Genomic DNA, 15,694 nt, shown 5'->3' on the forward strand with positions numbered 1-15,694 from the left:
ACGATGAGAGAACTTCGGCGCAATCCACAACAGACATTCCATCCATTACTGGTTCCAACAATGGTGACAACGCTTGAATCTGTGTATAGATGCAGCAGGAAAGAACTTTGAAGTTGACAAGCACAAATAGGTGGTAAGTCGTTCCTATGTTTTTTTTTTTTTTTTTTTTTTTTCAGCACTATTCCAGAAATTAAATAAATAGCCCTTGAAAGCTGGAATGGTATAAGTGTACATACATATATTATGAACTGCATACAGACAAAATAAACTTCTACGGTTGAATGACGTTACTTCTTATGCCTCATTGTAGCAATTGTAAATGATTAACCTTTTGTAACCATAGCAACATTCGACTCACTGATGGTTGGCATGTGACTGCTGCTGCCCTCCTAAGAGATCTTACTGCTTTAATAGAAGAAGTTCATTTAGTTTGTAATTCCTTATATAGGGTGCGGCAGAAATAGTTAGACGATGTTTTTTTTTGCAAATTCAATATTTTAATGACCTTTTATGAACAAAAGTTTTACATTTCCAGAATGTACATACAAAAGCGTTACATATGGTAACTACATCTTTAAAATTATGTCAGTGAGGTGTGCACCATGGTTATTCAAACAGATCTCTGCACGTTGCCTCACAGCACTCACAGCTCGTTGAACATGTCCAGCGGGGTTTGATGGATTGCATGTTAATGGATTCACGCAAATCCTGTAGTGTTGCAGGGTTTATTGCATACACTAGTTGCTTCAAGTAGCCCCATAGGAAGAAGTCACATGTCGATAGGTCGGGCGAGCGTGCAGGCCAAGGAACATTGCCGGGACGAGAGATAACAAGTCCTGGAAACATCCTCCCAAGAATGTTGATCGATGCTATTGCTGTGTGTGTCGTGGCACTGACTTGGAACCATATCTGTCTAAGGTGACGCCGTCGCAGTTCTGGGAGTAAAAAGTTTTCGAGCATGTTCACATATCGAGCACACGTGACAGTTACAGTGTTACCATCCTCGTCGTTGAAAAGTATGGTCTAATAATTGCATCAAAATAAACACCACAGCATACTGTTACTTTAGGGCTATGAAAGGGCACTTCATGCAACAACCTTGGATTTCTGGGTGCCCAGTAACGGAAATTCTGCTTATTTACACACCCATCAATGTGAAAATGAGCCTCGTCGGACATGATTAACCTCTGTAGAAAGTTTGGGTTTAGTCATTTGCAACAGCGTATTGCAGAATTGTACGTGAGCATTAAAATCCTCAGGGAGCAGGGAGCAACTTGTAAATCATCTGAATTTTGAATGGGTGGAAGTGTAGGTCCTGGTGTAATATTCGCCGCACACTCCTATCTGTCATGCCAAGTGACACAGCATGCCTACGAGCTGAACGCTTTAGACTTCTAATTAATGCTTCTCGAACCCTCTCTATGTTGCCTGGTGTTCTCACTGAACGTCGACGACCTGCGGATTTCTTTGATCTTGCAGAAGCCGAAGCTCGGAACTTTTTCACCCAATTAAGAATAGTTTGTCGTGTCGGTACTTGTCCATTTCTGCCAATGTTAAAATGACTCCAAAACTTACGCTGCGTAATTGTTGCAGAGTCTTTGTTCTTGAAGAAACACTCCACTGCGCAAGCGCGATGTTCGTCCGACCAACGCTCCATGGCTACTGACGGAAGGCTTACGTAATGCTTCCAATACTGCGCATGCGCACCGAACAGTCGAACAAACCAACATGTATACACAATGCTTTGAACCACTTTACAAAACAAAACAACAATGAGCACGTTATATATCGGGTCACGTTTTCTATGTTCATTTTACACGTCTAACTATTTCTGCCGCACCCTTTATAATGTAACGTAATGTAACAGAGAATAAGATAGAATAAGAATAGAGCAGTACCGTATGTTTTATATTTTTAACATGGCATAATATATGATTGTATGCCTGTATGTATTGTATGATTGTATGATTGTAATAATGTAATAATAGGATAAAAAAGGAAAGATGATACGGTATAGGAGAGGATATAATACAGCCGTACAGTATAATTAAGTATAGTATAGTATAGTCTAGGGTAGGGTAGGGCAAATTAAATGTTGAGGTTTTTATTTCGTATACGACCCACTTATGTTAAAAAAATAAATAAATAAATAAAGTCAATGTACTTTGCGTATTATTCTTATTATAAATATGTACTTTTGCTTGTAAAGAACTATGTATGTTCGAAAATTCGTCAACATATGTTTTTTCAAAGTTGCCAACACTATAGTGGTGTATTTTCTCAGTATGAAAAATTACAAATATAATGATCCACGCTATATATGAAAAATGTAATTAGTAATTTTTCTTAAGAGTTAATGTGATGATTTCAACTTTTATTCGTCAACCTTGATCAAGATTTGGTTTCGGTATTCTCTTCCTAATAAAGTAGAACTGAAAACGCTATCTTTCAATTAGTGAAGTGGTCCTATTGAAAGATCGTTTCCACAGATCGAATTTCTTCACTAATTGAAAGATCTGCTTCTGAATCTTACTTTATTATGAGACTACTAAAAATACTCATTCTTGGAAGTCCCCTTGTAATGTATTGTTTTAGTTTGGATAAACATAATGTCACAAACATTATCAATATCTAGAGCTTGTGTTTACTTTTACTTACGGAGGAATAGTGACAGGCTCTAGTCCAGCAGGTGCATGTTGTCGAGCCACTAACTTCGCGTGGATGTCGCAATACAATTTATTATTGATGTTGTAATAACCTGTTGATAGAAAAAAAATAATAACAATAAGAAAACACTCATGTTTTCAAGGCTCTTTATCATGCTTCCCTTTACTTTTCTGAATTTATTGTAATTAACTCAGTAACAGCAACCAATATGACAGTTCTGGAAAAGTATAGTATACTGTACTTGCAAGACAATAATAAATTAACAAATACATGTTTGCAAGTCCTTTCATACAGTGCAGTACAGAAATCTGAGTGCCCAAGAGTTATGACGTCATTAAGTCATTAACCCCTTGCGTACCAGTGACATCTATGTGGATGTCATAAAAACATATCCTTTATTAAGGGTCGTATCAATCCTGGATATGATGACATTTTTTAGTGGATGCAAGGTACGAGTTAGTTCTACTATTTCTCCTTAGGTGACAGCACCTTACTGACAGAAAAGACAAGAAAAAAAAGTGTTGCCTCTGTAGATGACAGGCCTAAGGGAGCATTCAATTACAACACACAAGTGTTTGTTTTGACATCGGAAAATCTCAGCATGCCTTTGATTTCCGGTCAGTGTTGCCAACCTGAAGCAACATAAAATCCCTTCAGAACATCAGAATTTCCCTTTATCAGTCCAAATGTTCCACAATGCAAATAATTGTTTTTATCAGTAGTCTGAATGCTCTCCTCACGCGCGCACTATAACTGCTCTATATAACGGTCTAGATAGTCTTAACAGTAAATAAAACCGGTATTACAGCACGCACTAGGAAAATGACACCTGGATCGCAAGAGGTTAATTTGCGCTACCTAGATATTTGGGTTGTAAAAAAAAAAATGCACTACCCACTGGTATATTTCATAGAATTTTTCGATTGCTAATTGGCTTACTTTCTGAATTTCTGATAACTGTCTGGCAGTACAGGTCATGGTAAGGACCCTTGAGAAATAAGTATAAACAAGTTTTCATGTTCCTACTTATCATGGTCGTATAATATACAAGCATACGAGGGACAGTCGAAAAGTTTGCGGAATGCTGTTGTAATTTGCAATGCAATCACAATGAATCTTGTACAGTACAGTCCTTAGGCTTTCTAATTATAAATTTAACAAGAGTGAACAGGTCAATAACAGGAAGTGTACCAGTACTGTAGCTGAACGGAGGAGTGTGTGCTGATGAGTTGATACAATTTCTCAGATTGAATAAACCCAAACATCAAATTTATGTATAAATTGTGGAAGATCTGCTTCAGAGACTTTGTTAGCCTTCAAGACAGTGTAGCACCGTTGGATGTTTGGCTTTTCCCAAAGCTAAAAATGGGAGTGAGTGAGTGAGTTTTGCCACCCTAGAAGAGATCAAAACAAACGCGATGCAGGAACTTCGAAAGATACCAAAAGAAGACTTTTGTCGGGGTTTCCAGCAATCGCAGGAATGCGGAAACAAGTGAGTGAGTGAGAGAGAGAGAGAGTGAGTGAGTGAGTGAGAGAGAGTGAGTGTGTGTATGTGTGTTCCGAAGGTGCCTCCTTAAGGCAAATAAGTAAATATGTACTTATATTGTGATAGAAAAATAAAATTCCGGGAATTTTTGACTGCCCCTCGTATTGCAAGAATCTTACTTTCTTTTTTTTTTATCAAGCTAAAGTAAGTTTGAATGTAATAAGTCATGTAATTGAATGAATGACTGATGTAAGCTTGAATCAGTAGCTTACTAGTCACTACTTGGTAATCTTAAATTTCATACAAGGGAAAATTTCCGTAGAAGAATAATCTTGTATAATGCAAGGACGAAGAAAGTATTGCAAGCTTATATTGCAATATTTTATGAACAAAAATCTTTTAAATTACGATACACTATTTTAGAAAAACATTTTTACAGAATGGAATCAAGTAAATAAGGAACTTCCAGAAAACCGTTGATTGATTAATTGATTAGTTACTTACTACTACTATTACTACTACTGCTACGCATCATCCGAACTATTACTTAAGGGAAAAAAAAGTGATTTACGATTAACATTTTCTTCATTCACAAAAAAATACAAAATTCCAGAAAACCGTCAATTATTTTCCACACACCAACAAAATGTCTGCTTAGGAAAAAAAAAAAGTGTGGTGTACCTACTCACTGAGTTTGTGACTTTGTCAATCTGTGTGTAGAAATTTCGAATGAATTCTTCTTGGACACTGTTACTTCACTTTTATATAGGTCGTAGAAATAAATATTCGCGTATGTGTGAAGATAGCTTATATGAAACAGAATTTTTTACATCTGCAGGAAGGTTTAAGAACAAAAAGTAACAACAATATTTATTAACGTTACAACATACAAGTTCCAATAAGAAATGAATTATTTCTTTAAAAAAATCTCGAGGGTTAATGTTCCTCCAGAATAGTCCACAGGGAAGAATAATCTATTATGAGTGACTTCTTAATTTTAAGAAGTTAGTAAAGAAAGTGGGAGCACATTGAAACTGTACAAGTAAATCATCCAACTTCAGATACAGTTAAATCCGTTATATTTAAATTGTATAACATCTATTGGCAAATATATCTGGGAATGACTTATGAGCCAGCAGAGTTTTAGAGAAAACTGTGTTAATTTTTTACTTGAACTTAGGCCATCTTTTATTGCTTACAGTAAAACAGAACAGTTTTCTAGAAAATGTTACACTAGACATATACAGTTTTGTTCAGAAAATCTCGTCCACCTACCGTACTTTAGACGGCCGTATTCTGACAACCGTACACAGAAAATTTTAAAACTGACTAAATAAAGATCTCAAAATCGATATTTGCTTGATTTAATTCCAACTGTAGACAAGAGTGCAGGTCGGTTCAAGTAGAGATGGATGGCCAGATTTTTTTGAACAAGACAGTACATTCAATTTATTTATCAAGGGCATAATACGTCCATTATTTTACGTTATTTTCTTAAACTTTTGAAGAAATTTTGTAAAAATGAAAAGGTAATTTAATTTAAAAAATCCAAAATTTGATAATTTATAGTCCATAAATGAATTATATTTTACCATTCTAATTACAGATTTCTGTAATTCTTGAATTTTCTTTAAACTTCCAAGCTTTCGACTCTCCTGGAATCTTGGTTACAGAGAATAAAAACAGAAAGAAGGATCAAAACAGAGGAAAAATGGAACAGACTTACCAAGAAGAGAGCTGTATTGAACAGAATCACTTGTCAAGTACGTCAGTATCTTCGAATAGAGATGTTGCAAACTACAATACTGCGGAATAAACAAAATAGCGCACAAAATGACTCCGCCATATTGCAGTTTGCAACATCTCCATTCGAGGATTACTGACGTACTTGACAAGTGTTTCTGTTCAATACAGCTCTCTTCTTGGTAAGTCTGTTCCATTTTTCCTTTATGTTTTTATCCTTCTTCTTCCTGTTTTTATCCTTCGTGACCAAGTCTCCAGAAAAGAGTCGAAAACTCTGAAGTAATAATAATAATATTCAGAAATTACGTACTATTACATTTTCAAAGGAAATAAAGTAAAACCATACTTACCAACATTCTTCAGTGATGTTCCACATGTAGCACACTTGAAGCATTCAACGTGAAGATTCTTCTCTTTTATGCGGACAAAAACTCCACTGTAAACATTCAAATGTAGGTCAATTATAACAAAATAAATAAAAGAAGATTTTAAAATAATGTAAGATTATAATAATAATAATAAAATAATATTTGTCTTTCATATATACAGACAAAGGAAATTGTAACAATACTTATATTCTAAATACTCAATTCTTTGTTTACCTTCTAGAACATTAAGAAAAGTAATACATACTTATATAAATAGAAACAAGGAAGAAAATTTATACTTATTATGCAGCATAGCAACACTTTAACACAATTGACACTCTCCTCAACTAATGAAATATATATAAGCGATTAAATATTATTTTTGTTAAGTATATTAATTACCACAAAATTTAATTTATTGTAGCAAGCGAGGTATTCGGTAAGTAATTTGTTTTGACTTGGTTCAGAACATGGAAGCAAGTTGTCAGCGCTTGATCCTGTTTACACGTTGATATTTTTAAATATACAACTAATAAATTATTTATCATTTATTTATAATCAGGGAATAAATTAATATACTGTAAAAATGTCTTAAGTATTGTAACCAAAGTATCGAAAAAGACACGAAACATAAAATTGTGAAAATTGGCCATTTTCATTAACTAAAGGCTCACATAGTTAAACAATATTTAAAAGAAATACATTCCAACTACATGATACATATTAATTTTTTCAGAATTTAAACTCCACAAAATGCATTTAATTTTTATGTTATCAAAGTACATGCTTGAGACCGCATTTTCTTTGTTGATACGTCCTATATAAGAGCAGAGAAAAAAAGAGGAACTTAAAATAAACTCTCTTAGTATCGCTGAGGTAGGGTACCATGTAATAATACGCGCGTTGAAAAAATTTGGAAATCAAGATATGCCTATCCCAAAGCGGTTTAAGTTATATTGTTAAAACCAATCAAAGTTCTTTTTAACGCAATGAGATATGTAGACATTTATTATAGTAAAAGAGTATATTTATATATGCTGAGGAATTTTTTTAAAATATGAAAATCGCATTGAAAATAAGTGAACTGCTTTAATATGTAAAATTTAGATAAATAAAATAATGCGCCTTTAGATCCCACTACTAGCTGTGAAAAGCATACAGAGTACATGGCTTTCCGCTCAGTATATTGCTTTCTATTTAAAAGTAAGTTTTACTCATAAGTTGATTCCTTGTCGATGATCTTCAATTCGTGAAATAAAATTTAGAGCAAGTAACGATTCTGAATGAAGCTTCTCTATGAAATGGAATTCATTTTAACTATCAAAAATTTAAAAAAAAAAAAAAATCTTCTTTATATTATATGATAAATAAATAAATTAAACTTCACTGTAGAGAAAATAGAATTTTTCCTGGCGTCGTGATTTTAGTAAGTCTTCTCGGGCTATAAGCCAGGTGAATGTATTGACATCCGACGTTTCGAATGCAGTCATTGCATTCATCTTCAAGGATTGTGATGGAGAGACTGGGGATATTGGCATGCATATATGGTGACTATTTAGGGGTAGAGCTATGAATAGGGGCCTGTGATTGGCTGAGGGAAATACTAGCTTATTATTGGCTGAGGGATGCTGGTTCCTGATTGGCTGTTGTTGAAACTACGAGAAATGACTTTGTTGAATGCCTGCTTTTTGTTCCTGAAAAGGACCGATCAAATAGGGCTGAGTTGAAACCCATTGTCTCTATTGGGACTGTTCCTTTCCCGTGAGATAGCTATGGCTTCTTTTAGTGTTCTCTCCCAAAAACTGCTGCACTTTGCTACTATGGTGGTACATGTAAAATTGATTCAGTGTCCAAGTTCAAGGCTATACTCTGCTAGTCCTGACTGTTCGGGTCGCTGAAGTCTTATGTAGCTGTTTCGTTCTTTGTATCGTTGTTCTATTGTACGTCCAGTCTGTTCTATGTATGCTCTGCCACATTTCCATGGTATACGGTATACACCAGGAGTGCGCAAGTGAAGGTCGTCTTTCACTGGTTTGAGTAATGATCTGATGTTTGATGGAGGTTTATGAATAACTCTTGTACAATGTCTGGGAAGTATTCTGCTGAGTTTGCTGGAGGTGCGGCCGATGAAAGGCAATAAGGTAGTAGAAAGAAATTGATCACTTAACTTTTGCTGTTAAAAACTGACATTCTACAAAGCCATTTCTCGTAGGCACAACAATACCTCATCAGGAACCAGCATCCCTCAGCCAATAAGAAGCCAGCATTTCCCTTAGCCAATCACAAGCCCCCATTCATAGCTCTGCCCCAAAATAGTCACCATATATACATGCCCATATCTCCAATCTCTCCATTACAATCCCTGAATATGACTGCAATGTCTGCATTCGGATATCAATACATTCACCTTGCTGATAGTCTCAGAAGACTTATTAAAATAACTTCACTGTAATCAAAACTTAAATAATTAATATTTGCGTCTGTGCTTCAAATTTCAAAACAGTATCATTAATTAATATCTGTATAATACGAATAAAGATATAAACTTGTTGCTACATAAAGTTCTAGTTTTAAACTCTTGAGAACTACCATTTACACTACGATTTTCTACAGAATTGAGAATCTCTAACTACTAAAGGAAAATTCTTTAAATCTTACTCAATACTCTTTCAATCGATGATCATGCTGCTTAGGTCAAGAAAGAAAAATCTCCAATTATTTCTTCCTAGCCATCAAAGACAAATACTCTTCGGGAATATCTCTACATTTTACTAAATGTTTCAATTCGTATGCAGTATATCTAAAATTAAACTAAACATATATTTTCAAAATACAGGTATAAATCTATATGACTGAATATAGAGGATGTTATACAAATTTGTCAATATTTTAGGAATCGTTTCCTTACATCAAAATAAGAAAAGTTCATACGGACCTGTGGTCGGAAGTGCATAGTTTCGTATTTATACGGTGCCGAAAACATGGAAAAAAAAATGAAGATCCATAGTTCCACTACTATAGGACCGATCGTAGTCGAATCAAGCCATCACTGAGGAACTGGTATGTGAACTATCCAAATATTCATGTTTAAGAATGCTCCAGTACTTGCACACCAATTTTTAGAGAGTAGGTAGAGAGTAATCAAATACTCCCAAACAGCCTTTCTAAAAATGATTGTGCAAGTACCGGAGATTCTGAAAGATGGATATTTGGAGAGTTCCTCAGTGATGTCTTGAACTGACTACGATAGGTCCCATGTAGTGAAACTATTAACTTTACTTGTTCCACGTTTTCGGCACTCTATAACTCCGAAACTATCCATTTTTGAGCACAGGTCCATATGAACTTTTTTTTCTTATTTTGATATGAGGAACCTGTTCCCAAAAATATTGTGCCTTATTTTTGTAACACCCTGTGTACGTACCGTATTTACTCGAATAAATACATTTTTGTAATCAATTTACATGTATTACTCTGGGTTTACATGCACTGTGCTGATTTTGAAACTGAATTCGTGCAGAAGATGCGAACAATATAATTACAGAACAAAACAACTAAAAGGTTTCTTGTAGCATTTCACAGAATTTGAAAAGCAAAACAGTAGCCAATTAAAGAAAAAGAAAAAAAACAGCCATTTGCAATTCATTTAAAAAAAAAATCAGTAAATTCAGCACACGACACCAGTAAACTTTTGTAACGTTCGGGCTTTTTTAATCTTAAATGGTTGAAATTAAAAATAACAGCACTTAAATTATGTTGCTTATATAGGAAACTATTTACGTATGGAGTTATCAGTCTGTTTCATTTCATTTCATTCAACTAAGGACTTCTTTAATATTCGAGTAAACATGGTGTGTATATACTCCAATTACCAAATAACAGAACTTTTGCTAAACCCTACAAAAACGAACGAACACTAAGTTTCTCAGTACGTGGAAATAATGTTCGGGCTATGACTACTAATGACTATGTTCGCTATGTTATCACGTTGGCCACAAATGAAGGACTTCAACTTGCACCACTGCATTCTTCTTCTAACAATCTATGAACGAAAAGACTCCATCTTATTTAACTGCATCTTATCAAAAACAAATTGTTGAGTTTAAACTTAAGCCTACGAATTAGTAGAAAAAGTAAATTTTTGAATGGAAATTAACTTTTTTGTTGTTTTTGCTATAAAATGTTACAATAGAGCAACACTTCTATTAACGGCACTGAGTACTAGCTCTATCTTTCATTCTAGCCCATTCATTTATATTAATTTTAATGATTTAAACACGAATGGATGTTAGGAGTACAAAGTAAGATTTTTAAGTTTTAAACTATCTACCCAAGAGTACAGTTTAGTAACTATATGCAAAGTTCGATGAAGACCGAATGAGATCTGTAGATCGCGTACGACACATATTTTCCTTGTTATTGATTTTTTTCTTTAAAAAAATCACATGAAGGATATAAAAATAATGGTATTAATCATGTTATTATTTGATAGACATACAGGGTGTTACAAAAATATGCCACAATATTTTGGGAATAGATTTCTCATATCAAAATAAAAATAAAGTTCATATGGATCTATGGTTGGAAGTGCATAGTTTCGTAGTTATAGGGTGCCGAAAACGTGGGAAAAAATTAACTTTCGAGGTCCATAGTTCCACTACTATAGGACCGATTGTAGTCGGGTTAAGACATCATTGAGGAACTAGTACGCGAACTATCCAAATATCCATCTTTCAGAATCTCCAGTACTTGCACAATCAGTTTGAGAGAGACTATTTGATCACTCTCCACCTATCTCTCTAAAAATTGGTGTACAAGTACTGGGGCATTTTTAAACATGGATATTTGGATAGTTCACATAGCAGTTTCTCAGTGATGTCTTGAACTGACTACGATCGGTCCTATAATAGTGAAATTATGAACTTTTAAAGTTCATTTGTTTCACGTATTCGGCACCCTATAACTCCGAAACTATCCACTTTTGAGCACAGGTCCATAGGAACTTTTCTTTTTCTTTCTTATTTTAATGTGTCGTATCTGCTCCCAAAATATTGTGACATTTTTGTAAAACCTTGTAATGTCCCTATTGTAATATTTTGTACAACATATTTATTTTGGTATTGTCAAAAAATATTAGTTCAGCTCAAAATATTAGTTGGCCCTTTTTTGTTTCAATTTTATTCAACGTATCATTGATAATAACAGTGTTAAATACTTAAGCTTTTTACTTTTAGCCCTTTTATTTAAATGAAGAATTATTCTGTTGTCTTCGAAATGAACTGAGATTTTATTGATCAAGTCTAAGGGGCATAGTGGCTCAGTAATATAGCGCTTACCTCTGGTGGGTGGAGTTCCTGCTCGATTCCCGATCAAATAAATTTGTAATGAACAACATCGTGTCCGTGGGGGGTTTTCTCGAGGTTCTCCCTGTTTCTTCCCCCGTCTTCTCATTTCTACCAGTTCTCCCATTATCATTCACTTGCTTTAATCATCCGGCTCATTTAGCTTAAAAGGGCATAATCGTGGGACGCTAAACTGGAAGACTGTTTTCTTCAACTCTACTTAAATAAACTTGAGAAAACAGACAATATGCATTATACGAGGGTAAGTCAAAATTTATCCGCAATGTAGCTATAACTTTCCTTACATTGTTCATGCTGACATCTGTCCTCGTTTATTTTATTGTTATGCTGTTGTGGTCATACTGTGAAAGTTTGGTCTTAATTCCTCCATTTGTCTTCTTTTTGTTACAGATAAATCATGGCCACTCCATTAAAAGTTCGCACCAAAGAGGAATAACGAGCAGTGATTTGGTTTTTGTGGTCGGAAGATGTATAAGGAACAATAACTAATTTCCAGGCGCTGTGCTACTTCATCAATAGTCACTCGTCTAACGGAACCATGTCACGTGCACGCTCAATGTTATCATTTGTGGCCGTAGATGATGATCTGGCTCCTTCCTCGTGCGTAACACTTGTGCGACCATTTTTGAATTTTTCAATCCATTCGTAGACACGCCGTTGCGGCAAGACGTTGTTCCTGTATTGTGCCGAAAGTCTTGGGTGAATTGCGGCCCCTGCTCGTTGTTCCTCTTTGGTGCAAACATCTAATGGAGCAGCCATGGTCTAACTGCAACAAAAGGAAGACAATGGAGGAATTAGGATGAAACTTTCATAGCATGACCACAACAGCAAATAATTCTTGAGTTACCTTCGTATGCGAATTTAATATCATTTAGATAAACGTGATTAAACAAAATTTAATTTTCACGAAGTAGCAATAGATTTGAAGAAGACATCAAAATTAAACCATTAGAATTCCAGTTCATTGCAAACAAAACAGAAAAAAATAATTCCCAACAAATCAATGGGCTAAAAGAAAAATGGCGCAGGTATTCGACACCCTTGGGAAGAGCGATGTGGAATTTATAGAAATCTAACTCAGAACATTTAATAAAATTAAGCTTTTGCTCCATTGTTTGCTAATTGGAGTATATATTTTTTTTTTTTATTCATGCACAACGAAAAACATTATTTCTGCATTGACACACATGCCGCTATTTCATTTCATGCATTTAAACTTAAACCTGTATTTGTTTCTTGGAATTGTTTATTTTCCACTACAACCTTTCATTCAAGGCTTTATCTCATTCTTTTTTTATTTATTCTTTTACTTATTTTTTTTTAAAAAAAAAGAAAAAATAAGCAGGAATGTGTTCTAGAAAAATATATAGAAATATACACGATAAGAACAGAAGACAGGGTACAAAAACTATTATATTTACGAAAAGATCATGCATTTTATTGAAAGCATTCTCTTGAGGCAGCCAGTTTAGACACCATGTGGTAATTATATACTTACACTATTAGCCGCTCGCACTCGGAACACCGAGTTTCTGTCACAACTGTAGGGACAGATCCTCCAGGAGTGAAACTTGGGGGTTGACTCCTGGGGGGTGACTGGATAGGTGGTGGTTGTGGTTGTGGTGGTTGTTGTCCCCCAGAAGCCTGTCTAAATGTAGAGGCAAGGGGGGCTATTTATGTGGCAAGTGAAAAACAAACAATCCCATGTTAGTAAAATATTTTTTTGTACATAAATAAAATACACCTTTTACTCTTATTAAAATAAAATTTAAAACAAAATGTTGGTACATTATCATTTGAAATATTATTTCTAAGATTGTTACGGAACAAATGATAATATACACAAGAAAAAAAAAAACACCAGAATTGTCTGAATATTATTCTTACAATCATTTAACACGGTACATGTTTAAGTAACAAGTGTGTATTAGATAGTACAGTAGACTATACTCCAGTTTCAACACACACAAGCATCGTTTATGACTTCCAGTCACTTGTTGTAATATTGTTGTACAGTGCCGGTAACTTAACTATAGAAAAATTTCAGAGAAGCAGATTTATTTTCCAGTCACGCCATGCTGCACTATTACCATCGAAGTTTATATTAATTTCTTGTTAATTTTGAGAGATTTATCACCTCTCCACTCCTGAGATTCATATTATGTTTCTTTAAAAAAAAAATATTAAAAATATTAGAAATTTAATTTCTTTATAAGCAACGGATTTGGAAAAAGAAAACTTATTATGTGCAAGTGGACATCGTACTCTAGTGGTTAGAGTGTTGGACTCATGTCCGTTGGTCCCGGGTTCGATTCCTGACCGGTGCTTCCCAATTTTCGGCGTCTATGTAGCGTCGTGAGGCAAACTGGGGAATTGCGTAAAAACAAGACATGACGGCCACTTGGTGTAGAAAGCTCCCGATGTGCCTGTTAGGGACACAGGACGTCGCAGCACGGTGATCACGTGCTCGCCGCTAGAGTAGACGTAGTTCAGCCGATCGCTAGCGGATGACGCTGGAGCAGGCTTAGGCTCACAAATGGTCCGTTACGCCAAGTGCTAGTTTGGTTTTGGTTTTATTATTATGTACCAGGAAGATGTAATTGCAAGCAGTATGTGTCAGTCGAATAGCTTCAACATTCCAATATGTACACTCATGTCCAAAATTATTGTCGCATATCTATAACTATCTTCTTGTAAGAATATAAGTTGATAATGATTTTGTAGGATACTTTTAATCAGGGTGGATTGATTTAAATCAGTCTGATTTAAATCACGATTTTAATCAAGATTTAAATCACTTGATTTTTTAAATAAAAATCGTTGATTTAAATCAAATTCCGAAATAAATTAATTTCAAGTGAAAATAAGTAAAATAACGTTTCTGTTCTGTTATTTCGATTATGGAAGATAATAATTATAATACAATGAGACTCAAATGTATGTACAGCACAGTATGAAAACGAGTATCATGCAGAGGATGATTAGGGAAAATCCCGTTTTGAACGGGTAACTGGAGAATCCTGCTTTCTTCTCTTCGTAACATAGGGTTTTTAAATCGTTAACTATTCCAACGGAGAAGTCACCATCGACATTTAAAACAAAAATTCTTTTATGTCCACGTCTATTTGTTTGTTTCCAGATAATAGGGGCGTATTTAGAGGGGCCCGATCCCCTTTCCGAAACAAAAATAAATTAAAACTTTAGGCGAAATTTATATACTAAATACATAGAAGTTCCTCGGGATCGTAATACGGCAAATTTTGGATGCGTTAAAATATCGAATAATACTTTTGATAAAGTGGATTCTTTCAAATATCTAGGATCAATATTAACAGACGAAAACGATATTTACGAACAAATTAAATGTCAACTAAAAGCAGGGAATTCGTGTTATTATTCAGTTCAAAATCTCTTATCACGAATTCTGTCCAGGAATTTGAAGATTAAAATATATATGCCTGTTGTTCTCAGGGTGTCTAGCAAGCAAGGATAATCAAATTTCCTGACTTTCCCTGACAAAATTATAATTTACCCTGACAGTGTCATTCTTTTTTTTTTTTTTTTCTTAGTAACTCATGAAAAGTAACTTATATTTAAATCATGAAAATGAAATCTTGCAGTTTTACGTCCCACGATTATGCCGGTTAGGCTAAAGAAGACGGTGATGGTGAGTAATGAATGAAATGAAGAAAGCGGGAGGAAACGGGAGAACCTCGAGAAAACACATGACCACGGTGTTTGTCCACCACAAAATCCACACGGCGCGAGCTGGGATCTAACCAGGGAACCCAAGCACCGGAGGTGAACGCTCTACCAGTGAGCCACCGCGCCCCCAACTTATATTTAAAGTGAACTGTAAGTTTTCACCATTGTTTATATACTTATACAATGTTCTACAAACGTACAAACGAAACAATTCATTTACCTGTAATTTATGACTATTTTAGTGGCATTCCTTCTCCCCTCACGGCCTGGGAAAGATTTTTCCCTGACACACAATGAAATTACCTGACATTTTCCTTGACCCTGCAAATTCCCTGACTGGTAGACGCCCTGCTTCTGTATGG

At 34.9% G+C, this 15,694-nt stretch overlaps 1 protein-coding gene across 21 annotated transcripts in view; it reads right to left on the minus strand.

The window, feature by feature from the left end:
* The window catches only part of Zasp52 (Z band alternatively spliced PDZ-motif protein 52), a 246,443-nt gene that overhangs the window by 49,215 nt on the left and 181,534 nt on the right, over positions 1 to 15,694 (minus strand). For 17 of the 21 annotated variants that reach the window (XM_081760307.1, XM_081760308.1, XM_081760305.1 and 14 more), the window contains exons 7-9: positions 13,126 to 13,297; positions 6,247 to 6,332; positions 2,659 to 2,758 (exon numbers count right to left, since the gene is read on the minus strand). In XM_081760307.1, coding sequence (XP_081616433.1) covers positions 2,659 to 2,758; positions 6,247 to 6,332; positions 13,126 to 13,297 — 358 coding nt within the window. The remainder of the gene's footprint in view (positions 1 to 2,658; positions 2,759 to 6,246; positions 6,333 to 13,125; positions 13,298 to 15,694) is intronic. The other 4 variants (XM_081760310.1, XM_081760302.1, XM_081760301.1 and 1 more) reach the window with 1 other exon arrangement.

This window comes from Thermobia domestica, chromosome 5, assembly GCF_964235325.1.
Source record: "Thermobia domestica chromosome 5, izTheDome1.hap1.1, whole genome shotgun sequence".
Classification (NCBI taxonomy): Eukaryota; Metazoa; Arthropoda; class Insecta; order Zygentoma; family Lepismatidae; genus Thermobia; species Thermobia domestica.